The sequence below is a fragment of the Pithys albifrons genome, chromosome 5 (assembly GCF_047495875.1).
Source record: "Pithys albifrons albifrons isolate INPA30051 chromosome 5, PitAlb_v1, whole genome shotgun sequence".
Taxonomy (NCBI): Eukaryota; Metazoa; Chordata; class Aves; order Passeriformes; family Thamnophilidae; genus Pithys; species Pithys albifrons.
This window is the reverse complement of record NC_092462.1, coordinates 33,960,878-33,988,871: the sequence shown is the minus strand read 5'-3', so window position 1 is coordinate 33,988,871 and position 27,994 is coordinate 33,960,878. Positions and strand designations below refer to the sequence as shown.

Genomic DNA, 27,994 nt, shown 5'->3' with positions numbered 1-27,994 from the left:
TCAAGAGATGGGTGCAATGTTCAAACCTGTGTCTCAGGTTATTTCCTTATGTGCCTAGATAGTTGTTATATTTTCTATGTAGCTGAGAGCACCAAATTAAAATCTATTTAATAAAATAAGACCATTACTACATGTTGAAGTAAATGGTTTATTTTTAGATTTAAATAATAAAATATTTGGAATATTTAAAAAAAACCCCAACCTATTGGAAGAACTGCAAACTTAAATCCTGAGGAAACTTTGCTGCAATAAAAAAGAAGGTGTCATGCAAAGCCTATGAAGCAGAGGTATACATAGTGCAATATTGTGTCAAAACGTGTTTAAAAAAGATGCAAAACAGTGAAAACCTGGAGGAGAGCAAAACCACATAAGCCTTCTCTATGTAGTTATTTAGTAAGAATTGAGAACCTGATTGCCTAAGATGGTAGGGATCCAAACAATTCATCTGGTTACCACTCTGCCATGAATAAATGACTGGAGAAAGTGCCATTTTTTAAAAATTTGTTTTGCATTAGGATTATAATTCTTCCTCACTGAGACATGTGGCAGAGATGTATTTGTTGAAGGGAATAGTTACAGTGTTTTAAAACTTGCTGAACACTCTATTTAAGAAATAATTGATGCTAAACAAAGATTAATGTGTTCTTGCTTATGAGTTGTTGAGCTAATGTCTAGTTTGAGTAACAGCATATATGTGTGAACAACTTCTGTGGGTTAGAACAAATGTACATCTAGTGCAGAATCTTTGGTCTTAGAGTGCTTAGGGAAGATTGCAAAAGAAGCATAATCATGTAAGATTCCTCTAATATACTTTTTCTTTAGTGATGTTTGTCTCAGAGACTGCTTGTCTTTAATAGCTCTTGATGAACGCTTCACTCATAGATTTGATACTTTAACCCATGTGAAATTAATGTAATTCTGTTTCACAGACATTCACAGTGTAATGAGTCCTGGACACAATTGCTATGTTGTTTTTTTTTTCCTTCTTTGTGCACACCTTCTTGATAGTTCATTTAATTCTTGCAGAATAAGAAACAGTTCTATATTTCTAGTCTCTGAAACACTTTTTTTTCCTTAAGTTGATGACATACCTTTGTAGTCATCAAACCACAATCATTTAGCAGTTTCTTGCATGGAAAAGCTCCCACATCTTTGTGTTTTAATGTTTGTGTTTGTTGTTTTTTTTTTTTTTTTCCCAAGTTTTACTACAAGTTTTTTTATGGAGGAAGGGACAAAAAGCAGTCACGTTACCCATGCAACATGGATTTATACAGTGGCATAGTAATGCTTTTCTTTTTGAGTAACAGTCTTTGCTTAATAATTCCTTTTATTGTCATATATTTTCAGGACTGAGTACATGTTTTCATAAAACTGCAAATTACACTCTAGAGGTCTCTTACCTAAACAGTGATAACTAGTTTAAAGTCCATCACTCTGTAAACAAGATTTGGCACTTTTTTTATTGTTTCCTTCATGTAACATTTTGAATACTGAATTAAGTATATTGAATTTGATATACCAGTATCACAAGTAAGGTCTTCAAATAAACCAGCTATTATGTTTGCCACCTAAACTTCCTGATTGTTTCGCATAAATTCTATCCCAGAACATTTTATCACTTTATTTTCTTTCCATGTCTGAATGATATTGAACAAGTAATTGAACATGTGAGTTCCAGTGAATGACCAGGTGGAACTGGTGACTTTTCTTTCAAAAGAGAACTGAAGAAGAGACATTATTTCAAAGTGAAAGAAGATAATTTCACAGTCTGTGACAAGGTCTGATGCCCATTTTTAGCGCAAAGATAGATCAGAAAATACTTTGATTAAGACTGTAGTATACAAGACCAAAGTGCTGAGTCATAGCTTAATCCAGTCAGTCTTTAGGTTGTCCTTTAACCTTTGTGCTGATCTTCTTATATGCACAGCCCACTGCTTTGATCTTAAAGAAACATACCAAGTACGCAAAGCTGAGGGCAGAATACCCACAGCCTTTATTCTAGGAATATGTCACCATGTTCAAAACAAAGTTATGGACCTTTGCATGAACATCTATTCTTAGGAAGAGCAAAGCACTGCTCAGCAAATAGTGAAAGTTAGAAGCCTCTATACAGTCAAGTAATTGAGCCTACCATCAGTTCTGCTTGCTTTCTCTTTCCCTCTAAATGTCAATAGTCACTTCAGCCAATTGATAGATTTTTTTCAGAATCTGTAATACTAAAACTACCCTGATTTCTACTTACATGTATGTTAAAGATTTGTGTGAGGAGCTGTTTTGTAACTGTGGTCTGCAGATTTTAGGGAAATCTTGAATAACAGTTGCATGGACACTTTTTTTTTTTTTTTTGTGCGTGTGTGTGTAACTATGGTAGTTCTGCAATGATTTGAACTTTCTAACTACCTTTGATGTTCAGCTAATTTAATCCTAAACTACTATTTTAGAATACTTTCCTCTTGTTCTGATGGAATTGGGTGAGTTTTTACAAAATGAGGTTTTATAAACTCAGGACAAATCCAGAGATCCTAAATGTTTAGAAATTCTATTACCGTTCTGGGGAAAAAAAGCTTTGAAATTTGAAAGGGAAATGGAGGTGCACAGTAAATAAAATTGGTAAACTATTATATTTATAAACTGAAAGCTTCATGCATAAAACTGTGAATTACCAGGGCTGTCAACTCTCCTCTTAAAATTCCCATTTCATTATTGATTAGTTCCAGAAATACTTCCTAGGTTGAACCACGACATTTTAAATGTTTCATTTGAGGTAACTGCAAGTATGCAATATTGATGTTCATAATCTGTATTTGCAATAAGCAAGAGCATTAAATTTGGATCTATACGAGTAAAATTACTTGAAAATATTTATGCTAACTCCTAGCATTTTGATAAAATGTTTTTACTTGAACCAGTCATGTGCAAATACAGCAAACATAAATAAATTGATTTTTGCATAAATTTCTTTTTTCTTTTTTTTGTTTAGACAAATTCAACAACATATTCTACAACACATAAGGTCAAAACCAATTATCACTGTTACTTCACTGAATTAACACTTCCACATTCTCTAGGTAGGAAAGATATATTTAACACCTAACTTCACTTCCTGTGAAATTTGTTTTCAAGAGAAAAACAGAAAGCATTAGGAGTAATGAAATAGATATATTTTTAATTTTGTGTTATTCCTGATTCACATTACTGATTGTTCTTACACAAATACCATTTTTATTAATTTATTATCATATATGCAGTTTGCAATATACAATAAAAAATAGCTCATAAAAAATTGGTTCTGTGCCTATTTTTGAATAATATAGTGTTATGGTTGTTTTAATTTTTTCATCATTATGACTGCATTACAAACAGATGGCCTAGATTTACAGATGTTTTGAGGTTTGTTTTAACTATTCAATTGTCAATCTGAAAAACAGAATAAGGAAGCATTCTCTGATGTTTATCATAAGGTACTTTGGAATATGCCAAACTTCTGCAATGATGGAATATTTGTATTTGAAGCAAAATTTTTGCAGACTACTGAAAAGAGCATATTTGATAATAGTTGAAGCATTATGTCCTCTGGTTCATAGTGTTTTAAGACATTCTACAGAAATAAGGAATGGCAAAAATTCATAGCACTTTGGATACTTTATCAGTCAAGCATTGGATATTTATGCTGTGTGTTAATTAAAAATAAGTGAGTTATTTTTAAACTAACTATTTTAGATAAAAAAGTTGAGGTTTTGGCAGCACAATACATTGTTCACATGATCTAATGCAAAGCAATCTGCAGCAGGAAAGGCTACTCCTAACTAAACAAGCCATTCTGGATATCTTTAGACTCCACAGTGAACCCACTTTGAGCATTTGGCTACTAAGTTTTTCTGAGAATTCTGTGTTATTCAGTGAAGCAGCCATTAATTTCAATTGATTACACTGACAGTAACTAGAAAGTAGGTAAATGATCACACTGGTGACAAGAGTTGCTGAACAGACAAAGTACACAAAGAAGCAGTTTAATAGAGGGTGAGTTTAATAGATGGTTAGAGGGTGAAAGAAATTTTCTAAGCAGAAAGATGTAGAAGTCTGTAATTGGCAAACACTCCCTCAGAATCTAAAACTGAAAGCCGTGATCCTTGATTCTTGGTCTTGGCTGCCACCAATTAATTGTGGAGTCCACTGCAGAAGTAGTGAACGATGCTTGTAGAAAGACAAGAGGCTATCTCAACTCTTAGGCCTACAGTTTCTTAGATCAGTTTGGAGATTTGTACACTCTGAAGATCTAAATCCATGTAAACTGGACTTTCAGTACTTCTAGATGGTGGCTTTTTATTGACATCATCCCTTTAATATAATTAAGTTAATAAAAGAAATTTATTTCAACTTTGCTTGGCTTTTTGTTACTGCATTATGAAGCAAATCTTAATTATATTTACCCATATGCCTTGGTGTTCTTTCTTATTTGATAAAGAGAATGGAGAATGAATCATAAATATAGTGCAAAAATATCTTTTGTCTGTTAAAACTTTTGCATCTTTTATCATTGGTGCTGAAAGGTGTTTAGTGAACAAGACAGATAATTACAGTAGGAAAAAAGAGAAAACTAATGGTAAACAAATGTGGGTTTTTAAGTGGAAAAATTGCCTTTGCTTTTGCATCAAAACTCCTATCTAGTGTAATGTATCAAACTAATAATTCATTCAATGTAGATTAATTGTTTATCTGGACGTAGTTGCATATTTCCAATATTCAGGATAAAGCATACATTTGCAGATGTTCTGAGTACTCTTTAGATGCAGTTGAAGTAAACTGAAAGTCTACTTTGAACAAATGAAATGATATCCAGATAAAGAGCAGTACCATGTTGGGACCCTAGGCCTCTTGAACACTTTGGACAATTTAACCTTTCTTTGCCTGACTTTCCATACCCTTTTTCTGTGATGTCAGTATTATTGCTCCCTAGACTCACACTGAGACATGAAGTCACGCTGTCAGAGTTTGTAAAACATGTAGCTGTCCCTTCAAAGCTCGATGAAGACTTGAGCGATACTGTTAAGAGCTTTTCAGAAATCCCGCTGGGCTAAATGAACTGGATCACCTTTGCCTTTTGCAACCTTTACCGCTACTATTAGTAATTCAGAACATGTCAGAGGGGAATTCTGGCAGGCACTTGGCCAAGCTCCTTTATTCATGTTCAAATTGTGGTCTACCTGAATCCATGTTTGCAAAGCTGGTTTCTGACCATGTATTTTTACATGGATTTACTCTGTCATTTGTCTTGGAAGAATTTCACAGTTTGTCAGCCCATACTGTCTGCTTATAAAGACCTCTCTGAAGGGCAGTCTTGCAGAGGTATGCTTCCTGATCCGGCGAATTTGGTGCCAGCTGCAAGGTTTCTGAAGGTGCGTTTTGTCCTGTCATCCAAGTCGCCAATGAAAACAGTATCAGCCCAGTATTGAAACCAAATTGTGGTGAGCTGACCCTTAATCTGTAAAACACTGACCATGGCCCTCTGAACCTGAAGGTATGCTAAAATACTTAAATTACACTCATGCTATCCACACTTCCCTAGCTGGGCCCCAACAGTCTTGTGAGTGACTGAATCAAAACCATGGTCAAAGAAGGTGATGTTCTTCACTGTTTTTTTTAACCATACTGCTTATCATTTCATAAGAAGCTACTTCAGGCTTTAATTCATGTGTATACCATGCAAAATGTTCCTTACATACTCTCTAGAGGCGGTCCCTTGGTGTAATGGTGAGCACTCCGTACTCTGGATCACGTCATGAGTTCAAGTCTCAGTGGAGACCGTACCAGGCAGTTCAATGCCTCTTTGCCATCCAGTCCTGTCAGATCTCAGATGCTCAGCAGGGTCAGCCCCAGTTAGTACCAGGTGCTGTGACAGTCCTGAGGACTTCACTGTCACTGTCCAAGCTTGCTCGGCCATGGCAGATGGACCTCAGGACTCAAACGGTGGGGCCAGTTCTGCGCACACTGTGCCTCACCTAAAAAATCCACTGTGCAGGCTCGAAGGGCACACCCCCACCTGAGGAAAGCCCTTCCCAAATCTTCGTTCGCGAAGTTTGGCCATGCATACATATACATACTCTCTAGGAAGTCCTCTGATGTTAATGTAGTCTGCATCGGTCTTTGCAGCCTGAAAATTTGTTGATGTTGTTGTATTTTTAAAACCTTTTTATGAAACTATTATTCATTCATTACCAGACTGTATTTAAATTTACCATGATCATGGGGTGTATACTTTGAATGTATTTATTCAAAGTTCAAAAAATTAACATATAGTTTTATCATATAGCACCATTCATAAATACTATGCGTGCCACTGTTTTAATGGAAAACATTATTTTCAACTTCATGGCATTCCTTCTTGAAAATTTCTGATTTGTAGTACTGGGTGAACCTTGTGCTGGTGGTGCTAAACATTCAAATGAATCATTATCAACTTTATTCCTCATTAGATACCCTGTGAGGATTTAGAAAATGTATTATATAATCCTCTCATATGTTTAATGGTACTTATCAGCCTTTTGTGCATTCTTCAAATTGAAAAGTGTTTGTTTGAAAGTAGTCATCATGGTTTAGTATTTCTATCTGTCTTAAAGTTTTTCAGATGTTTTAAAGAAAAGTACCATAAGTGGTTCAGTCAATGAATATAGCTGATAATTGAAGTGTCACTGTGAGAAGGTGTCTTTTAGAGTTGCATTAATCCTGAATATCAGATTGTTTATTTAATTCTTGGGTTTTTTCAGCATCACCTTTTAGCCCTATTAATATTTAGCTAGAGCCATATTTACTACATGAAATTCAGTTATTCCTCATTAATATAGAATGTAAGGGCAAAATCATGACTGAATTGTTTGTGAACATTAAGAAAAGAAAGTCTGTTACCAGTAGTTTATGCTCACTATTCAGCAGCTTTCACAACAGCTGCAATTTTGTCGGGTCCTGGAAATTAAAAGCTGTCAAAAGTATCCAAGGTAGAAACTGAATACAAACTAGGTTTTTTAGTGACTGAATTTTTGGCAGAACTTTAGTTTAAATTTCACTGCTGATATAGCTTGTGGAAAATGCTTGGTCTTCTGTTTGTCAGATGAGTAACAGGGGACCTAGAGAAGGAATCTTTCCCAGAAAGGTGAAGGCTGACAAAAGCCTAATGCAAATGGTGATGTCCTGTGAAGTTGAAAGAAAGAGAACTTTTCTAGCAATTTCTGAAAACTTTATTTTAAAGTTTAAATCTTAATCTGCAATATGCATTGGCTTGTTTTATGCATGACTGAGAAGATAAAACTGTGAAACTGCACAGTCTTTGATGGGATGCTGGGAAAGCTCATATATCAGCTAAGGGACTGTTCCAGAGATGTCAGGATTTGACACTGTAGACAGCAGAATGCCATTCCAGATCTTGGCAGAAAGCTACACAGAAAGATCAGAAAAGAGTGATGTAAGAAGTGATTTCTAGAATCTTTGTTTTATAGAAGTTTAGAAGACCAGGGTCTGGGTCCATAGCAGATGACCTATACAGGATACACATGGAGAGACCTAACAAAAATATTGATATGCTTGATACACCAATGAAAAATTCTGAGTAGTTTTTAGTATTAATTTATATTGGCTAGTGTATTTTGATTAGTGATTTGAAAAACAACTGTTTTCTTATCTTGGAAAAAATTGAAAGGTCAGTAGCAGTAGAAGACAATCTGGTTAATATTTCCATCCTTAATTGTATACACTTCTGCTATTCTGAGAGCAAATTATAGTCTGGTGTGTAAAGAGTGTCTTACTGTTTAGATTAAGATCTAAATCTTAACAAAATATCTGAGATAAGTTGTTGGATGCAAAATAAAGTGCTCACTGGCATGATTTCCCTGTTGTTCAGACTAGCACACTTCCTGGAATATTACAGCTCCCATCTTCCCATATATGAAGAGATGTGCATTTAGGAATAGAAGCAACTTGCCCAGAATTGATGCGGGATGTGGTAAGGGTGCATTCCTGCAAATTCTGACATGTTAACACACTAAATTGTGCCTCAATTTGGCTACCAAGCCATGGCATAACCATGAACCCTCCCCATCTCAGCTCCCCCAGTGAGGAAGCCAAATAAGGTACTATCAGATGTAACAGAAACCAGCTGATGCTCATTGCAGTATCTAAAGCTATGGCATAAGTAGTATATCTGAATATTTTTAAGAAGGGACAAGAAGAACTAACAAAATCAGTGGATATGAGTAGTGATATAGAGAAGCAAAAGGGGAAGAAGGGTTAGGAGAAATAAAAGCAGATGAGAATAAGAAGAGATGAAAGGAAAGAGTGGGGAGAGGGAAAGAAAAAAGCAGAGGCTATTCTAAATGCATCTGAGATTCCATGTAGCGATTTTCTGCAGGGAAAGCAGCTAGAAGAAAAAGCAAAGATTTATTAACAGTTTTTAAATGCAAGTAAGTCAGAGAAGCTGCCAAAATATAATTTAAAATATAATTTTAAAATTTTAAATCTAACAATCTGTGTAAGGTTGTGTATATGTATAAATAGAATGAGCATTTTTTGTGTGATTATTGATTTGCAGATAAACACGGTGGTCATGGAATACCATCTTCCTTGTTTTCTTTCTATGAATTGTCATTTTTATGTATTCTTTCTCTTCTTTTCCTGAAGAGAAATGCTTTTTGAAGGTATTATTGAAAAGTAATCCTTTTGTCTTTTGAGTGGAAGAGATGCCATCAAATAATAAGTATTTTTGAAGCATTTTCATGGGGAAAAGTATCTTGGTTTTAAGAGTTTTATCTACCTGGATGAATTCCACTTTAGTTGGACTATTTAGAACCATTGCTTAGGCTGCTCACATCTGCCAGTGCATCCCAGTTGTGGAAATCTCTATCTTGATCTGGCCTCTTTGCATTTCTTCCTCACTCTTCTCTGAGGTTTTTGTTGCTGGTTATTACAGATTCTGGTATAGCAGAGCAACATCCAGTGCTTTCTTCAGGAGAATCCTTTTTTTTCTGTCTACATAATTTCAAAAGTGAAAAGTAATCTACTAATTTATAAATAACCCAAAACTCAAATGAATAAATGCAATTTTGTTAGTAATTCTTTTTATTTTCTTGAACAAATGAAAGAACACTTATATTTAACTGAAGAAACGTAAGAAACCAAAAAAAAACAAAGACTTTCACTTAAACATTTTCTGCCCTACTAACTAAATATAATTATAATCTGAAGAGAGGGATATTTGTGCAATCACATATATGCTTGTGATGCAAGATCAATGCATACTCAGCTTAGGGCTTCAGGTACCTTTCTCTGTTTTTTCAAAGTGTAATGAATATATTTACAGGGATTGTGGAAAGTAAGCGTACCTTTCTTTACTTTATCCCATATGTTCTGTCACTTCAGAATCTACAAGAAAAATTGTTGAAATATATTTTAAAATATATCGCTCTGGTGTAGATAATTTCGAGTGTATAAAAATGTGTCACGAGAGAGTTGAAATGCACAGAAGCTGACAGGATGCATATAAGTATCAGTTTTCAGAAACTTGGTGATGTGCATAAGTTGGTGTTAATGTGATGTTATAACAAAACTAGAAAGGTCTGGAGATGCTGCATTACATTTTGCAAAAATGAACAATGTTCCTTCCCAAGAAGAAATAGGATAAGCCATGTAAATAATGACATGGAAAATTTCTTTCAACCTAAGTAACTTCCAAAATTTTTCAGTTAGTATCATTTTTTTTAATATGCCTTTTCAATCCCTCTTCTATTTTTTTCTCTTTTGTACATCTTTCTTAAATACTTTTCTCACCACCATTACAAAGACATGGCACAGCAATTTTGAAAGATCTGAAGTTCAGTAATGTGCATCTAAAAATATTAACTTCAGAAAATGAAAATTCCATAAAAAAGTTCTGAGACTAAATTTAACATCCATCAATGTTGCATGAATACTAGATAATATTGCTTTCTGCTGTTATTGTTCTTTAAAAACTGACACGTTTCAGTCCAATTCTGCAACAGTTATTAACAATATATCGGCATAGCAAGAACTGTTTTCCTATTTCAAAGAAAACATCTGAAGCTCAAGGGCACCCAGTATTTTTTCCTGACATTGTCAGTGTTGCAGAGAGTCATCTTAATTCTCCATATTCTGAACAAAGCCACTCCTTCTCTGCTAAGTTGACAGAGGATACAAGTGCAAAGTGTTGTTTCGAACACTAAATGAGAAAATTGGTTGTGAGTCTATGAGCTTTTTTGAAATTCTAATTAATCTCTTTTGAAGTCTATATGATTATATTGCTCTCTAATCTGCTAGATTCTCATTTTTGCTTTATTTTTGCACAGGTCATTTTTTAACACATGCTCTTCTTTTAACTTAAAATAAAATAATAAAAAAAAAACTTAACGGATTTTTAAAAAGTAAGAACAGCTCTGTTTAAGAAAATTTATCAGGAAAGATTGTAATGCTATGGATGCCCAGTCATTATCCATATGTGCCCATACAAATGATCAGACATGTAAGATGTCCTAGCTGTGGGTGAGATATCATCACATATCAGGACAGATATTATTGGAATAGGTCATTTGGACTTTTCATAGTTTCTGGACTGCTGTGGTTTCTGTTATTTTAGAATGGGATCTAAGTCTAAAAATGGCAGTAGGTTATTGGGATATTAATTCTTCATTTACTCTGAAATTCCCTTCTAAACATACTTTTAACTTTTGCACCAATTTTATTGGCTAGAAATATATTGTTGTCTAACTTGGAATATTGAGTCTATAAAAATTGTGAGTTTATATATACACTAAGAATCCATACCTGACTGTTTTCAGATCAGCAATTCCAGTAACATGCATCAAATCAAATGTTAACCCACCACAAGAACTTTGAAATTTCCCTTAGGATTCACTGAATGGAGCATGAAATCAGTTACAGAACATACTGAGAGGATATGTTAAGGTTGGGCAGGCAGTTTCAGTCTGCTGAGATGATGGTAAAAACAAGAGGGAGAGAAACTTATTATTTAGTACTTTGTTTACCGTCTCTTCAAGAGATGTAGGTGCATAAAAGCTGGAATTCCATTCTTTTTCATAAGGAGAAAAAACTAGTCTGTCAATCAAGACATGCAATGTTTGTGTTGTTTTGTTTATCCCTAATATATTGTCTGTGAGAAACAGGCTGTTGACATTATGGGAGTAGATTACTGATTTTTTCTCTGCAACAGAAGACTTTGAAGTCATATAGATCAGGAGTTGACTTTCTTGGCCTATGTTTTCCTCTAGGCTGAAAGAGTTCTCATAACAATTGAATGGTCTCTGCAACTTCAAAGGGTTCTCATAACAACACAGTCTGTAGAGTGAACTCTTTATCTGCACTACTGTACATATTGTTAACATATATCGTAGTGATACTTTTCAAAACAGTCTCAGGTTTACCTCGTATTCCTGTAGTACTGATACAAGAATATTTGGCAAAAACTAATACATATAGAGATTTCTTTATATTTTCTAAAGTGACTTTAGCCAGACTTGAGTGACATATCTTTACAGGTTTCTTATTCCATATATTTCCTGTCCATTAAGTAATTCTTCAGCTGTCTGATCTGGTTCAGGTTTGATACAAAGTAATCATGATACAGTTGTCATTTGAGAAGCTCCACGAATGTATTTGGATTTTCAGTCAGTGCTTCTAATACTGCACTTCTGGTAATTCTGATCTCAAATGAGATGCAGCCCACAGCTTCATGGAAACATTTCATTTTTCTGTATTTAATGATAAGGAAGACTTAAAGAATTGACAACTCCTCAAATGTCCATGAACTGTACTTCTGAACTATTTTTAATGATCTTAGTACCCTGAAAAGCAAGTGAAAGTATATGTTTTATTGACTTTTCTAAAGATTTCAGTGAATCAAAGTAGGGCATTTTGCACTCCTTTATAACTTGAGTCCTGTTGAGTGCTTTGGGCTGTGCAGATTTGTGAGAAGCATAAGGTCTTGGGGAGGAGTTTGATTGAATGGACATAGCAAGTGAGATTAATTTAATTGAAAAAAGAATTAAATTTAAAACATAATAAACTCTGAGATTTTGCTTAGCTCTTTCAGTTTGTGAATTTGAAATTAAAAGAAAGTGATTATCACTGACTTTTTATAATGATTGCCATCATTAACATTTAAAAAAACCTAACACACTTGTAGTATGTGAGCAATGACATTCAGAGAAATCCTATTAAAAGCAATTAAAAGTACCAGAAGGGTCAAATTATTTTCAGGTAGTACACACTGTTTGTTAATTTAACTGCATTGTAGTTAATTTACTTTTTTCATGAAAAATGTTAAAATACCCTAAATTATGTTCCCTTAATGTATTTAATGAACTTAAGCTTTCTTTCTTTAAAGACTTAGAAATCACATTTACTGGAGGATTTCCACGTAAAATTAAGAAACATGCCTTAACACTATAAAAATTGTATTGGCCCCAGGTCCAGCTAGTCCAGTGCTTTCTCTCCACATGAAATGAAGTTGATATCTAAAGAAGCATAAGAATCATAACCTTATAATTTGTTCTTACTCTCACAAGCATTTGTGTAATCTCTTCACGTACATGTAAGATTCTGGAATCCACAAAAGCCTTTGGAAAGGATTTTTTTCAGATGTGTCACCTCAAATATGAAAATTACTGTCCTTCATTGAAAACTTAGCCTCCCACTTAGTCATTTTGATGGCTTTCCAGTCTTAGAGGAAACAATAAGGTATCAATACATTTTCCAGCATTTCCATGACAGCCATGATTTGGTTGACTTCTGCCAAAGTTCTCTGCATAACTTGTTTTGTAAAATAAGAATTGCAACCCATCTGATAGTTCTTTTGTATTTAAACTGCTTCATACCCTTGTCATGCTTGTTTTTCCTCTGTGCTTTTACCTATTTGGCAGAGAGGACACAGAGCTGTATTTGGTATTCATGTGGACAAATCATAGAGCAAAATTATGTGGGTTTTTGTTTGCTTTTAGTTCCTTTCTAAAGAATTACTAGTCATTGATTTGAACTTTTCTCTGCTAGAGAGGATGGAGTTGATAAAGTTTCTTATCAAACTCTGCTGTTTCTCTCCGGACAACTCAACTTATAGCTCATTGATCTAGATTCAAAGGATTGCTTTTGCTGTTGTTTAATGCTTTTCCCTCCTGTTTAATTTATCTACCATTTTATTGCTCGAGTTCTCAGTCTCATAAAGTCCCTGAGCTACTTCTTACAGCCTAAGAAGTACTTCTTACTACTTCAAAGAACCATTAAATCATGTAGACTTTGCTTTAATGGTAGGAATTTTATTAGTGCACACATCTAGAAACCTTTGTTAGATATAATCATCTATAATTTATTTAGTAATTTGATTTACTTCAGATGATTTTTTAAGAACTTTCTTAGAAGATATTTGCTTATGTAGTAATTTTTGGCCCTAAGAAAATCAAAGATGAAAGCTGTTTCAATAATAAAAGAATTTGATATCAAGTTCACTGAAGCAAGAGGTCAGCTGACATATTCTACTTTCTACTTTTAAAACCTGAAGCATTCTTAGTGTTTCTAGTTATTTGAATAAAAAATACTCTATGCTTATTAGTGGAAACAGAAACCATGTTCGCTTCACATTTGTCTTTCAGAAAAGCTGTAAGTTCACTCATAAAATAAACATTTTCTAGGATGACCTACCAATCCTTCTTCATTAAATCTCGTTGATTAGTACATTAAATAAAGGCAAAAATGATTATGTTTTCTTTCATGGGTTCTGATAATTTTCTTGTGAAACTAGTTAGTACAGGCCTTTCTAAAAACATGAGATATTACAATGCTATATTTTCAACAAAAAATGTTTTTTCCAGTTTCTTGTCAGCAAAACCAAAAGATGAATAACTGATAATTATAACAGTAAGAGCTTTCAGTTTTGAGTAACAATCATATTGCTGTAATACAGAGCTAGAATCCTCTGCTGCTATGAGCATAACGCTGAAAATAAGACTTGAATTTTAATCCAAGCTCTGCAGCTAAAACATTAAGGACTTGTGAAAAAGTTATTTATGCCTTTTTTATTCTTTTTATCCTTGTTTATCTTTGTTCTGTTAAATGATTTAGGGAACAGAAGGCCCTCTTTACTGGCATAAGAACCTAGAGAGCAACCACTCATGAACCATGTTCTGTTACTTTTTATACTGAAATATTCTACTAAATATGTGAATAATATGTTTACAAGTTCAAAGCAGAAGATAAACCAGAAAGTGACAAAATTAGTCATGCTAATGGTGATGTGTGCTGATTTTAAAATTGCTGTAAAAGAACAGTAAAATGACACTGATGAAAAAGCTTTGTTATGTCAATTTGAGGAAAGTGGGATCGATGCCAGAAGAGGAAAAGGCACATTACCTAGTTTCATTTCAGCTATTTCAAGCCACCAAGTAATGTCATCCATTAAGTACAGATCTTACTGTAGTTCATGAACAAAAGGCTTCTTTGCATGGTTTTAGAGATGTTTTATTTTAAATTAGGTTTGAAATAGGCAAATGATGTAAATATAAGCTTGATGTCTTAATTTAAATAGTGGGTATCATTTGGCATAATATTCAATGGTATAGACTCCGAAGAGTGTTTTGTGGCTGCTATGAATAAATACATAGAAGTTATAAAAGTAAATAAGATGGTTCAAATTGCCCATATGTTAATGGGATTAATTTAACCAAGGTAGTCTATATTTGAATAAGACCTTCCTCCTTTAAAATATAATCAGTTATAAAGTGATGCACAAACTACAAATGTGACATCTCCTCATGCTTCCAAACCTTTTAGTCAGAGTGATATTATGGGTCTTCTTTACTCATCCTGATACAGTAAGGAACAGCTTTGTCTCAAGGAGTTTCATATGCCTCAGTGTTTCTCTTTCTAGTACCCTGCTTTGGTATTCTAAGATCACAAATTAGTTTTATGAATGTGTTCAGACCCCTACACACTATTCTGGGCCATTAAAGGAGTTGGATATTAGACTTTTTCATGTATAGGGAAAGAAGTGAAACAGCCCAGCTTCTACTGTCTATTCTTTTAACTTCTTCAGAAAACTCAAATCCAAGTATAACAACTCTTTTCGTAAATGTGCTAAATTTAAAGCATCAAAATGTTTTGCATTAGGTACATTGAAAGTACTTAGGATTAAGGAAACAGAAAGATTGTCAAACTGTACAGCTAACACCGTCTTTTGCCTAACAGAACCTTACCCCCCTGCTATGTTTTAAAAGTGCAATAGTATCATTTTGTCTCTTGACTTACAAGAATATCGATATAGCTTAACTTAGAATGACAACCCAAGATGTATGACTCTTGAAAAAGTAATTCTTAAATTAAAGTTCCATTATTGATTTATTCCTATTGCTGTATGGATATTTTTGCAAAATGTCAGCTTTGAAAACTTCTTTTGCCTGCCTTTCTCAATTTAATTACTATACATTGGTCAAACTGAGAAAATTAAAGCACTTATGCTCTATGCTAATTGATCATAATTTGCAGCATTGTAATACCTTCCTCAAAGTTATTTCTGCTTAGTTGCTTTTCATTGAATTGGTCAATAAATTTTAAAACATTTTCTAAAGAAACCTGAGTGTGGAGCTAAAAGCTTTATATGTGAACACACTCACTGTGTTTGTCTTCACGTCTTTTAGATTGCAAGCTATTTAGGGAAACCTGTCTGAATACATTGTCTATATCTTCCAAAAATGCCTGTCTATGGGACATGTAACTGAGATGAACCAATACTTTAAGCTTAAAAACAAAAGTATCAATGGTGTATATAGTAGTGATGATGTGACTTTTCAAAACAAAGCATACCTCCAAAACCAGAAGGTGTCTGATAATTACTAATTTCATTTGTTAGTTCATTTGATGTCATTTTGCATTTTATTTCAGTAACTAAGATATTTTAGAAATAGACTAGAAATATATTTAAGTTAGAAAGTATTAAGATATTTGTAATAGAAAAACTGTTCTTAATTTGGTCTAATTTTAACTGAAGGATATGCAAAAGTAGGTCTATGACATAGATTCTAGATAACTAAAGAGAAGTAATGAGAACAGAAGTGCTTTCATAATTTTCAGTAAAGCACTAGGTATGATTACACATTAGAATCTGTTTAATCAACTAAAATCCTGGGAGTTAGTAATGACAAAATGAATAAGGAGCTGGCTGATAGGGAGAAGATATGGGTTCAATGAAATGGGAAGATACCACTTTAAGAAGGAGTTATTATTGAAGTTCTCCAGAGACCACCTGGAAAACAAACTTATTTAATGCTTGGACCTGGATAACCTTGAAGCCTGACGCATTAAACGTGATATGAAAGTTAATTCTGCAAAGTACAAGATATTTTACTTGGTTAATAGTAAGAAAGTATACTTTAAACCAAGAAGTAATCCACTACAAAGAGCAGATTAGAAGAAAGTTGTGTGGACCTGTCATTCAAAGGGCAATGGTGAGGAACCAGATGAGATCAGTGTGAAAATGGCAATTGCATTCTACAGACTTATTGACTGAAGTCCTGCAGGAAAAGATATGGATTAGTTGACACACTGCACTTCATTAATGCTAAATATTGTGTACAGTTTTCTCTCATGTGTTTTAATGTGTTGAATTTAAGCTGGATCAAATATAGTGATAACTTCAGTAATAAAAAACATGGTGGGAGGAAGCAGCACTTGACTCAGGCCCATTAAGCAGGATGAAGGGTAGGGGAGTTTGTCGAATGTTTGCAACAGCCAGGGAATTTGTCAAACCCTTTCAACCATATAATACGCATTCCTCAGCCAATGCAGAAATGTCTTATATTTAAATAATTACTTTTGGTTTGGTTTACTTATTTTGTTTCTTTGTTTGTTTGCTTGTTTTGTGAGTTTTGTTTGGGTTTTGTTTGTTTGTGGTTTTTGTTTTAGCTGGGTGGTTTTGGTGAGTTTTTTTTTTTTGTGGGTTTATTTTTTAAAATCTTGGATACTTTTGAGTCTCTTCAGAAAGAGTTCCTTTTCCCTGGTCAGCGTTAATGTTTTAAAATGTCTTCCCAATAGCTTTCACCCCTTTTGTCCTATTTTATGCTTCATTTTATGTTATTTCCAACCAGATATTTTTACACAGCTCTCTGCTGTCTACATCTCCTAACTGTACTTCTAACTTTTATTTAAATGATGGGGTTGTTTGGGGTTTTTTTGTTTGCATTTCTCTCCTTTATCTGAAAGAATGTATCCAGTACTTTTGTAATTAAGAACCAGGGATCCATGTCAGATTGATATTGCATCTGGAAGAGTTACAAACAAGCTCACTAATTCAGCATACCATAGTAGAGCATTCACACTGCTGATAATGGCAAACTATAAAAGGTAATATCGACTGGCTACTTATACATAATATTACTGCTCTGTAACCAACAATATCCACATTTAACTTATTGCTTTTTGGTGGCATCAGTAAACAGAATTAATTTCACTTGCAATTTTTCTAAGACTTTACTCTCCTTTTTCATTTAAAATTAAGTGAAAAAAATGCGTGAATAAGCTTCAAATAATTATGATTGGTTTACAAAGGGAAAATGGATACAAAGCTATGAGTCATCCTAGTTGGGGGTATCTCTCAGTGACATGACATCATTGTCCGTCAAAAAATTATTTGCTTTTATAACCAGGTTTATTTCTTTCAAGAAGGAAAAAAGAGATGGTCAGTGAATCACGTAGTTCCTGGGCCTATCTTGAGTGTTTCCAATGGAATGTCGTGGAGCCTGGATCTGAGAGAGGTGATGCTCTGTGCATATGAGAGCTTTTTGCATAGACCACACCCTTCCTCCCCAGCGTTTGCCTCTTTCACCATTGGTGTTGACAGTTAATGGACAGGGATTTTCAGGGAGTGACCTGTCACAAAGCACCAGGTACTACCTTGTAAGCTTAGGGCTTTTTGAGTTGGGTGGTACTTTTTTTTTCCCCAATAAGAAGAAAACATATATGATAGCTTCCCCTTTACAAAATAAGAAAAGATATAATGTAACATATAACTTTTTTCCTCTGAATTAGTAACTTAAAATATATGTAATTTTATAATAGATGAAGGTTTTTTACATAAATGTTGTTCAGTATTTTGCAAGAAAGCAATGATTCTAGTGCATTTATTTGTGTAGGATTTTTTCATAACTTTTAAGTAATATGCAACCTCAGTGCATTGACCAGTTCTAGGTGGTACAACTGTTTCTTCCTTTTGCAAAATTTTGCATTTGTCTGGTTGGTTACACTATAAGCATGAGATAGCAGCTGGAAATGTCATGTAAATATATTGTATTGAAAGCTGAGAATTTGTAAAGAAATTCTTAGGAAATTCCTGTGGCAAAATGAGTGTTGTTATGCATCATCATCGTCATCATTGACTTTGAAATCTTGCAGAATTTAAGTTGTCTGTATCAGTTTATCATGGGAAGCATAGCAGTTTTCATAGAGGGCCTTGCAAGACCAGCTGATTTCATGATCACTACTTCATGCTTTCTTAGAACCGAATAGTGACTTAGAAAAATACAGATAATTGCCACTTTATTAATGGAATAGCAGAATATTTATTTACTTTTTTTAGATCTTTGCATAGTGAACTCTGTAAAGAGGCAAAATATGTGTACTATTACTTAGCTACCAGTTTTGAATCATTCAGTAACCATGCAGTTCTCTCTCAATAAGTCTGCATAATAGTGTCACTGAAGAACCATCTCCTGTAACACAGAAGTGCTCCTGAGGATACAGTAGGTTTAAAAACCTATAGTAAATAGCAGAATAGTCAATTTAATGAATACTATTCCTTTTCTTAGTGCAACACGTTTTGTCAGGTAATTCATCTAGTTAAAAAAAGGTCAATCTCATTTGAGCATGTCTGGTGGGCACTGTCACTTTCATTTTCAGTCACAGAACATTCCTTCTAGAAGAGAAAAGAATCAGAGTGGGATCTCTTTGGATCTAAATACAATGTTTATTATTTTTAATCACATTTTTGAACAGTTGAGTTTAATTATTGAACAGCAAAGCTTATTTTCCTGAGGATATTAATATGCGTTTCTAATGCTTGCACTTTGAAGGGAAATGTTATGCACTGTTGCTTTTATGAGGCTAAAAAGAACCTATAGAGGATCTTAGCTTCCTTATAGATTCCTGCTTTGCTATAATGAACGGATTAATATCTCTCTTATATGTAAGTATTTTGATAGTTAAAAAATAATAGATATGTGATGTCTTTTGTAGTTTACTTAAAGAATGAAAGATAAAAAATATGGAGATTTTTCGTGCTTTATCAGCTGAATGGCAAAATTGCTATTTGGGATGATCTTCATTTCCTATATGGTTCTTTTGTCTAATACGAGAAAATCCTTACAAATATGAAATTTTGATATCTTGTCTTTAGTTGGGCACATCCCAAGTGACAAAGCCAACTCTCAGCTGATCAGCCTGTAATCTAAGGCAGTTACACAAAGAGGGAAGGGTGTATACAGTGCCATCATTTTGATGCATATCACTCCTTTTTTATGCAAGTATCCCAATGAGTTCTGGGACAAAGAAGTGAAGTGGCCTTCTTTTAATATTGGAGCTATTTAGTACATAGATGAGTAAAAAAGATTCAAGGTCTGAACTCCTGCACATGTCTAAATTTTTTAATGATTTTTTAAAGATTGAATAATGATGAACTGTTAGTTAAAATTAAAGAAAATAGAATGAAGGTTCTGACTGCTCCACTGCACTGGCATTAACTGTCAGATAACCCAGTGTCTGACTTTGGATACACCGTCATGTGTATTACAGTCTTACCTCTGAAATTCATTTTCATGTTAAGTGCTTCTTCTTACAGCATGATACTTGTCAGTCAATGTAATTGAAATGTCACGCTGACCTTTATTTGAAATCCTCTGAACATCCTGGGGTTTTTGGAAATTCTTTTTATTTTCATTCCATTTAAAATCCTTAAATTATCAGTGTACAAAAAAATGCATGCTAATTAACCATATGAAACTGCCTGCTAATTGATCTTACAAACAATATGTCATTTGCAGATGTAGTTCAGCTGAGTCTGCCTGAAGATCAAAAAATGAGTACCACTGCAGCAACAGTGGGACAAAGTGCTGTCTTAAGTTGTGCCATCCAGGGAACACTGAGACCTCCCATCATCTGGAAGAGAAACAATGTCATACTGAATAGATTAGACTTGGAAGATATCAGTGTAAGTAACAGAAAGCTTTTTTTAACAGCTTATTATCAAACTTTTCATAAATAGTAGAAAAGTAATATATAATAGTCTCCATACTCCTGCTGTTTCAATGAAAAGAAATGGAAATTATATGCCTGCCAATTTTTGTTTTTATTTTGTTATGTGTTTGAGCCCTTGTTGTTAAATATAGAAAAACGATGTTTCACAGACTGATCATTTAAAATAATAAATTTAGCAATAAAATCATGTGAGGACTAAATTGCAGCCCAAATACAGTCAACAATATACATTCAGGATTATACAGTCTTAAAAAATCTAGAAAAAAAGAGAAATCTATGAAATTAACATTTCAAGAAATGCACGCCAGGTTAGTACAAATAGATCATAATAACAACAACCTTTTCTTCTAACAGTTCAATAGAAATGTTTTGTTTGTTTGTTTTTTTCCAAAATAAGTATTTCATAATAATATTAATTCCTTTACTTATTCCTCCAAATGCTCAACAGTGTGTATGGTACCTCTCAGAGAACAAAAAGGGGAATATTAATATAGTTTATAAATATTTTTTAGGAAGGCAAGTATCTGCCACCTAACTTTGCCAAGACCTCAAAAATATAGAGTAAAATAGAAAATGAGAAACATAACTACATCTCCTGAGAGAATTCTAAAAACAGGCTTTCAGGAGCTGTATTTTGCGTGCTTGTGAGTATGCTTATTTGCTTTGACCATTTTATATTAACTAAGTTATAAACGTGGACAAATTGATACATTGGAAGTTGTGCTTTCTGTTTGACCCAAGCAAGTCTGAAATTCCCAAACTGTTATATGTGTCTGGGATATCGTTACAATCAAACATCCAGTTTGTCTATTTTTATTTCTTTTTTTTTTTCAATTAACATTTTATTTCTAAGGTGGCAATTTTTCTTTCACATCAGTTTTGTTTTGTTTCTGTTTTTGTTAGTTTTCTTAGTAACCTGAGCTTCCTCAGTGTGCTGCTTTGTAATGTAAGGGACAATTTCAAAGCTCATCTTGCTTGAGTGGTAGCTTGAAGTCACTTGAGAGGCTTAGGATAAACCCAGCATCATCTGAAAACTCCATTAAATAAGAATTGCTTTTGTTAGTTTGATGTTAATCATATGACTGACATTCAAAAGTGTCTTTCCCATGTTCACAAGCTCCTTTCTGCAATATTTGTTACCTTCCTGTAAATGTGCATGGTGTTCCACAATGTTATGGAGTTCTAGCTAATTATCTCTAAGTGTAATAAGAGGCATAAGCTGGAGAAGGAACAGGAAGATGCATCTGAACACAGAGAAATAGAAGGCAAATGTTGAATGGAAATAATGAAGCTAACAGCTCAAACTGAACAGTTTTTTGCAGACATGAAAAGATCAAGTGTTGTCTAAGCTTGATACAAATGTTTTGAGTATGAAAAAAAGCCAATCAGAAACCAAAACAGCCAAAATCAAACAGAGGAACTTCTTCTGCCAGGTGCAGGTGCCTGGGTGTTGTCAGCATGGGCTGCAGCCATGACCTCTGAGTGAAAAGGACAGGGCCTGTCTCATGGTATACACAGCTAGTCCCAATGGACCATTGGCAGGACACAGCTGAGCCCCTCAGGCACACTTGTGACTCTTCTGAGAATACATTCTAAAAAGGGCATAAAACACCAAAGAGAGAGAGAGAAAGAATAGGGTACAGAACAGAGTGAGAAACAACAGGGGTAAGTCCAAGGCTGGAGGAGCAGGAGGTGCTCCATGGTGATGAAGCAGATATCCCCAACAGCCACACTGGAGCAGGTTTATCTTAAAGGACTTGACCTATTTCCTGAGCAGTCTGGTGACCTTCTATGATTGAGTGACAGCAGCAGCTGATGAGGGAAGACCAACAGATGTCATCTCTCTAGGCTTCTGCAAAGCCTTTGGTATGGTCCCACACAACATCCTTATTTCCCACACAGCATCCTTATTTCCAATTCGAGAGAGGTGAATTGGATGGATGGACGTAGCCATAGAGTTGTGGTCAATGATTCTCTGTCTAGGTAGAGTCTGGTGATGAGTGCTGTCCCTCAGTACTCTGTCTTGGGACTGGTGCTTCAAAATCTGTATCAATGACATAGACAGTGAGATTGAGTACACCCTTGGCAAGTTTACAGTTGACATGAAGCTGAGCAGTGGAGTTGACACACCTGAAAGATGGGGATGTCATCCAGGGGAACTTGGACAAACCTTAGAAGTGGACCCACAAGAACTTTGTGAGGTTCGACAAATCTAAGTGCAGGGTGCTGCACCAGGGTCAGAGCAATCCCAGATATGAGAACAACTGGAAGAAGTCATTGAAAGCAGCCGAGAAGGACTGGGAGTGCGGGTGGATGGGAGGCTGTACATGAGCCAACAGTGTGCACTCACAGCCCAGAAGGCCAACCTGGGCTGCATCAAAAGAGGAGTGGCGAGCAGGTCAAGGGAAGCAATTCTCTAAATTTCCCAAGGTCAGGCTTGTTTTGCCCACTATGGTAATTATTCAGCAACCTCCCTGTCTTTACCTGAACACATGAGCTTTCCCATTCACATTACTCTTATTTTCTCCCTCTGTGGGGGATGGGTGGGGAATGAGTAAGAGAACAGCTGAGTGGAAGTTTGGGTATTAGCCAGAACACACTTCTGAAGTACTTATCACAGCTAGAAGAAAGTTGAGTCTGAAATTTTGAAGACTCATGGGATGCCTAATTTGAAGCGAGGTTGCAGTGGTGATCAGACACTCAAAGCAAAGTTGAAATTGGTATAATTGCCCAGATTTATTTATATTTAGTAGGACAGGGGAAATGCGTGACAGTGTACTGGAGTGATAACCCACAAACATTAAAATGAAAGTCTATAAAATGTTACCTGAGTGCCAGGATTATGTCAGTGTGTGCATTTTGTGTACAGTTACCAAGAGAACTTTTAAGAGAATAAAAGCTTGCAGTGACAGGATTGTATAGTTCTGAAGATCTCAGTATTCATAACTTATTTGTTAGCTTGGAAATCTTTTAAAGCAAAAATTATGTTATAGTTCAGTGCCTTAATATTAGCAGTTTAATTTTGATTCAAATATAGAAAAACAAGGTGAGGTCCAATATCAATGGAGTGAGACAATAAAATTAATAGAACTCAAATATATATATGTGATATTAAACTAATAGCTCTTTGTAGGTAAACTCAAAAGGAAGGAATAAAGAATTAGGGAAGTCTGGATTAAAAAAAAAAATAGAAGAGCAGACATAAAGACATTGAGTTAAATTGGTCCCCAGAGTTTCTTTTCTTCAAAATTTATTTTCTGACTCAGTGTTTCCATTGATTTGATCTCTATATATTTATTGCTAGATCTTCCCATGATTTATTCCTTTTTTCCCCATATTTCTTTGGTTGTTCCATATCTTTCTGAATCTGTTCATCATATATTCACGTTTTTGGTTCTTACAGTTCCCTATTTGCTTAAAGATTGTTATATAGCTATAATTTAGTATGATTTCAGGCAGTGTAATAAAAATAAAACCTTGGGGGAAAAAAATAATTGAACAAAAAAAGAGTGGTGCCTTATATTTCACTACGGAAAATGAATTTAATACTTAAATAAATATTGTTTCAAAGGAACAAATGCAGAGAGAAACAAGGTGTGCACCATTGTATGTCACTATTTAATCACCAAAGAATGCGTTGTATTTATTCAAGCAATTTTAAACGTTCAAACCCCCTAAATCCTTGTATAATTTAAGATGACCCCAGAGGCAGCGTATTCAAGGCTTTACTATGGCTATATTATAAACTACAATGCTGTTTTGTCTAACCTGGGAATTCTTAATTTACTCAGTTATACAGGAACCCCATCTGTGCATCTCAAGAGTAATAATGTTGTGTAAACAGTAGTACATTTTGTGAAAATAACAAAACAGTGACCTGGGAAGAAGTTTGGGGTTTTGTTGTTTTTTTTTTTCTCGGCAAAATGCGTCAAAGATCAGCATAAGTGGAAGTCAGCACTTATACAGAAATGAATCAGACTAAGCAGTAGAGATGATGTGATTTTGTAAATCATAGCAAAAGCTCATACTTAGAAATTAAGTTCTTGCACTCTCCAGTTCTCAGTTAAGTTATTTGCTTCAAGGAGGGACAAACTCAGAACAACACGATGTCCTACGGTTTTGCCAAAAGGAAAAATGCAACAAGAAGGAGGAAAGGAGTCCAAGTCTAAACTGAAATTGATAGTTGAATTTCTACTTTTTATTTTTTTAAAAATATTCTATACATCCAATGAAAGTATACAGGATATATATCTAAAGCTGTCAGGTCTGAAATGGCTAAGAGTGAATCTTGAGTAATGTTTTATATACTCCAAGACATTTTAAAGAAATATTAAGAAATACTGTTTCAAAAGACGATAATAGAAATTTGTATTTAAGGAGTGCATTTCAAAATTTTCTATTAAGTGTGGGGTCAGATATTAATAATGTAAACTGCTAATATCCAGTTGATAGTTTTAAAAGTGCTTAATACTCCTCAGCCTTTCTTATGGTACTTAGTAGCAAGATGCTATAGTTCCACAAATAGTAATCTTTCTTTTGCTGAAGCTGATGGGAGTCAGGGATAATGAACATCCATCTGAGTGAAATTATGAAAAATTATATGCCTCTGCAAATTTTACTTTACCTAAATTGTAATATAATTGGTCTGTGACTCACTAGAAAACTGATATCACAGGACATTTTACTGATATTTTAGTACACATGTAGAAAGGCTTTTTTTCCCTTTCTATTATCCTGCATCTTAAATTTAATATTTGTCTTTCCACTTACCTCTTGGAATATGTTTTGTGTAACCTATTTATTAGAGAAATAATTCCAATATATGAAAAATAGTAGTTATATTTCCTAAATGCAATACATACTACTTTTTAAAATATGAATTCATTCACTTTTAAAAGTTTTTGTATCTTATTTTATTTTATTGATTTCCTGATATTTTCCTCCATTTTTGCCTTCAAGTTCTTCCCTATACATGTGAGAAATCAGACTTGTAAGAAGGCCCTTTGTTCTTATATTTATTCAAGATCTACTGAGATGATTTGTCCACATGCAAAGTTTAACAGTAACTTCAAAGGATTGTAGTTCAACTTTTCCTTTTTGATAAAAACTCATATCTTTCTTTAGGCAGCTTTCATGGAAAGCATGTAATATTTCCATTTGAGGTTCTTGAAGTTAAATGTAGGTTACATTTTCTCAAAACCTCTCTGTTGTTCGTGTTGTTGGAATTGATTTCCACATTACACCTGTCACTTTTTTGGTCTCACTCAACAGTCAGTGTTCCCTTATTGACGTATTTCTCCTTTGCCCAGCAAAAAACAAAAAAAAACCAGTAAAACCAAACCCAAAATATCATAATGGAGAATACCACTAAAAGTTAATGTCCTCTAAAGAAGGTAATAGCTTCTATTTTGTAGAATTCTGCTCAGCAATTGATGATAGAAAGGTTTCCAGATTGTCCAAAAGAGTAAGCACATTTAATAGAAAGGATTTCTGACATCTGACCTCTTCTTTTTCTTCCAACTTCTCACCTTTTATTTTCCCTTTTATTATTCTTAAGGAAAATCTCAGGAGAACCTCATGAATTATTCCCTTCAACATTGTTTTCTCCCATGGGAGGGTATGGACCTACATACAAGCTTCTTTTTAGGCATGGTTAAATTGTTCCTAATACAGCACAGTTATGACTTTAGGGCAATGGTCAGAAATATAAATGCCCTATCTGCCAAGAACTTTTGTGTTTGTGTGTATTTGTACTTCTGACAGAATCCCAAGTGAACCATAAATGTCAGGGAATTTTCTTTGATGTTTTTCAACTGCTCCCCAAAGCTAAAAACTCTTAAAAGTAAAACAAAAACAAACAAACAAAAAAAAACTGACAAAAAAAAAACCAAACAACTAAAACCAAACCAACCAACCAACCAAAAATTATTAGGATATAAACTAGAGGACTTAAACTTAAAGAAAGTGAAGAATAATAATCAAAATAGAATAATGTCCTGATTCTGTCCAGCACAGGGATAGTTTATCCAGCAGCAAGATGGGGGCATGTCTAGGACCTAGAGGCTATTCTATACCACCTCACTTGTTTTCTGGGGACGGGGGAAGGGAGCCATTCCTGGTCAGGTAGCCTGACAGAGAGAGTGTTGGGTGAATCATGTGTGAATTGTTTGCCTATTTTTTACTTGTACAATCTGTCATTACTGTTGTAGCTGTTGCTGTTCATTGTCTTGTTTCATTGCTATTTCCAGTATATTGTTCTTATCTCAATCCATAATCTTTAGCTTTTGTGCCTCCAATTCTCCCCTTCAGCACACCACAGGGGAAGGAGGAGAAGGAGTGATTGAGCATTGCATGGTTTGGAAGGTTTCAGTGGGAAGCTAAACTGGGGAATAGCATTCCTAAACCATGATAAATACATATTCAAAATTCGTGTAAACTAATTTCTTGTTTTGCGAGTGTCCTAAAAAAGGAATAGCTGCTTGCAGGGATTGTTTAGTCAATGCAGTGACTTTCTTATTTGGGTGGTCTTGCTTCATTCCTCAGAAGGTTTTCCTCCTCCCTTAAATTTTGCCCACTGTCTCTCTTCGCTTGCAGTCTTTGCTGTCAGACTCTCACCTTTGTGTGAGAGAAAGTGTAAGGGTCCTGTGATGTGAAAGGAACCCCAGAACCTTCTTCCCTTCAGAAGTGATGCTCCTCCTTTTGTCCAACAATGAGCAAATCAAACTGTTCAGTCATAGTACCATAGCAAAAAGCTAGCAGTCTTGTTCAATAAAAAATCTGGATCCTGAGCAGTTTATTTTGAGCTTTCATTTGTAAATTGTACTGCAGCAATTGGAGTGTTAGATCTTCTGTGGGGTCCAGTGGTATTCTGTGTGTTACATACAGGATAGGTGAAGTTTGTCTAAAAGGCTAGCTGTAGGTTTTCCCTATATGTTATGCTTATGGCACCTCTTAGACACATCTGTTACATCTTTCTCATATCTTTTCTACTGATTTTTTAATGAGGTAGTTAGATTTGAGTAACAGAGACTCATCAAAGTCAGCACATTTCTATTTTTACCTATATTGAATTGCCTGTTATCTTTTACACAGTTTTTCTTTTAAGTAGTATGCATAATTATCTTTTCTATTGAATGGGTTGAATACTATCTTTGTTTTCTGGTGTCTTTATTTTATTTTAAAAAATAAAGTGAAAACAGTTATTGTCAAAAATGCCAATAAGCTTTGTCAAATATCTAATGCTTTTTTATTTCCTTCTAAGTTATACCAAAAGTCTTGATGACCAGTGCAACCATTTTGTTCACTCCCCTTCCATCCTTTTTCTCTTCACTTTTTTTTGAATTTGATTTTGAGGCCTACTTAATTCTTTAGCACTCGGATGAATCACACGTGTGATTTTTAGAATTTGGTATGTTTTATTTTGAATACTGAGATTATTTTAATATTTAGTGATGGCATGATGAATGCTCCTTTAGACTCTACATTATGTTTTCATGACACTGTAAAGACACATTTAAATCAGGTACCCAAATTGATCTGTAGCCTTCATTGTTACTGAAATACTGTGAAAAAGATTGGAACAAGATTTCATTCACAGTATTGATTCCCATTAAAATAATTTAGATATGCCAGTGCCATAAATCTAGCTTAACTGAAGTTATTAATACTTCAGAACTTTATGTTGCAG

General features: G+C 34.4%; 1 protein-coding gene across 4 annotated transcripts in view; it reads left to right on the top strand.

The window, feature by feature from the left end:
* Positions 1–27,994, top strand: part of FSTL5 (follistatin like 5) — a 364,104-nt gene that overhangs the window by 250,465 nt on the left and 85,645 nt on the right. For all 4 annotated transcript variants that reach the window (XM_071556179.1, XM_071556181.1, XM_071556177.1 and 1 more), the window contains one exon: positions 20,094–20,260. In XM_071556179.1, the coding sequence (XP_071412280.1) occupies positions 20,094–20,260 (167 nt within the window). The remainder of the gene's footprint in view (positions 1–20,093; positions 20,261–27,994) is intronic.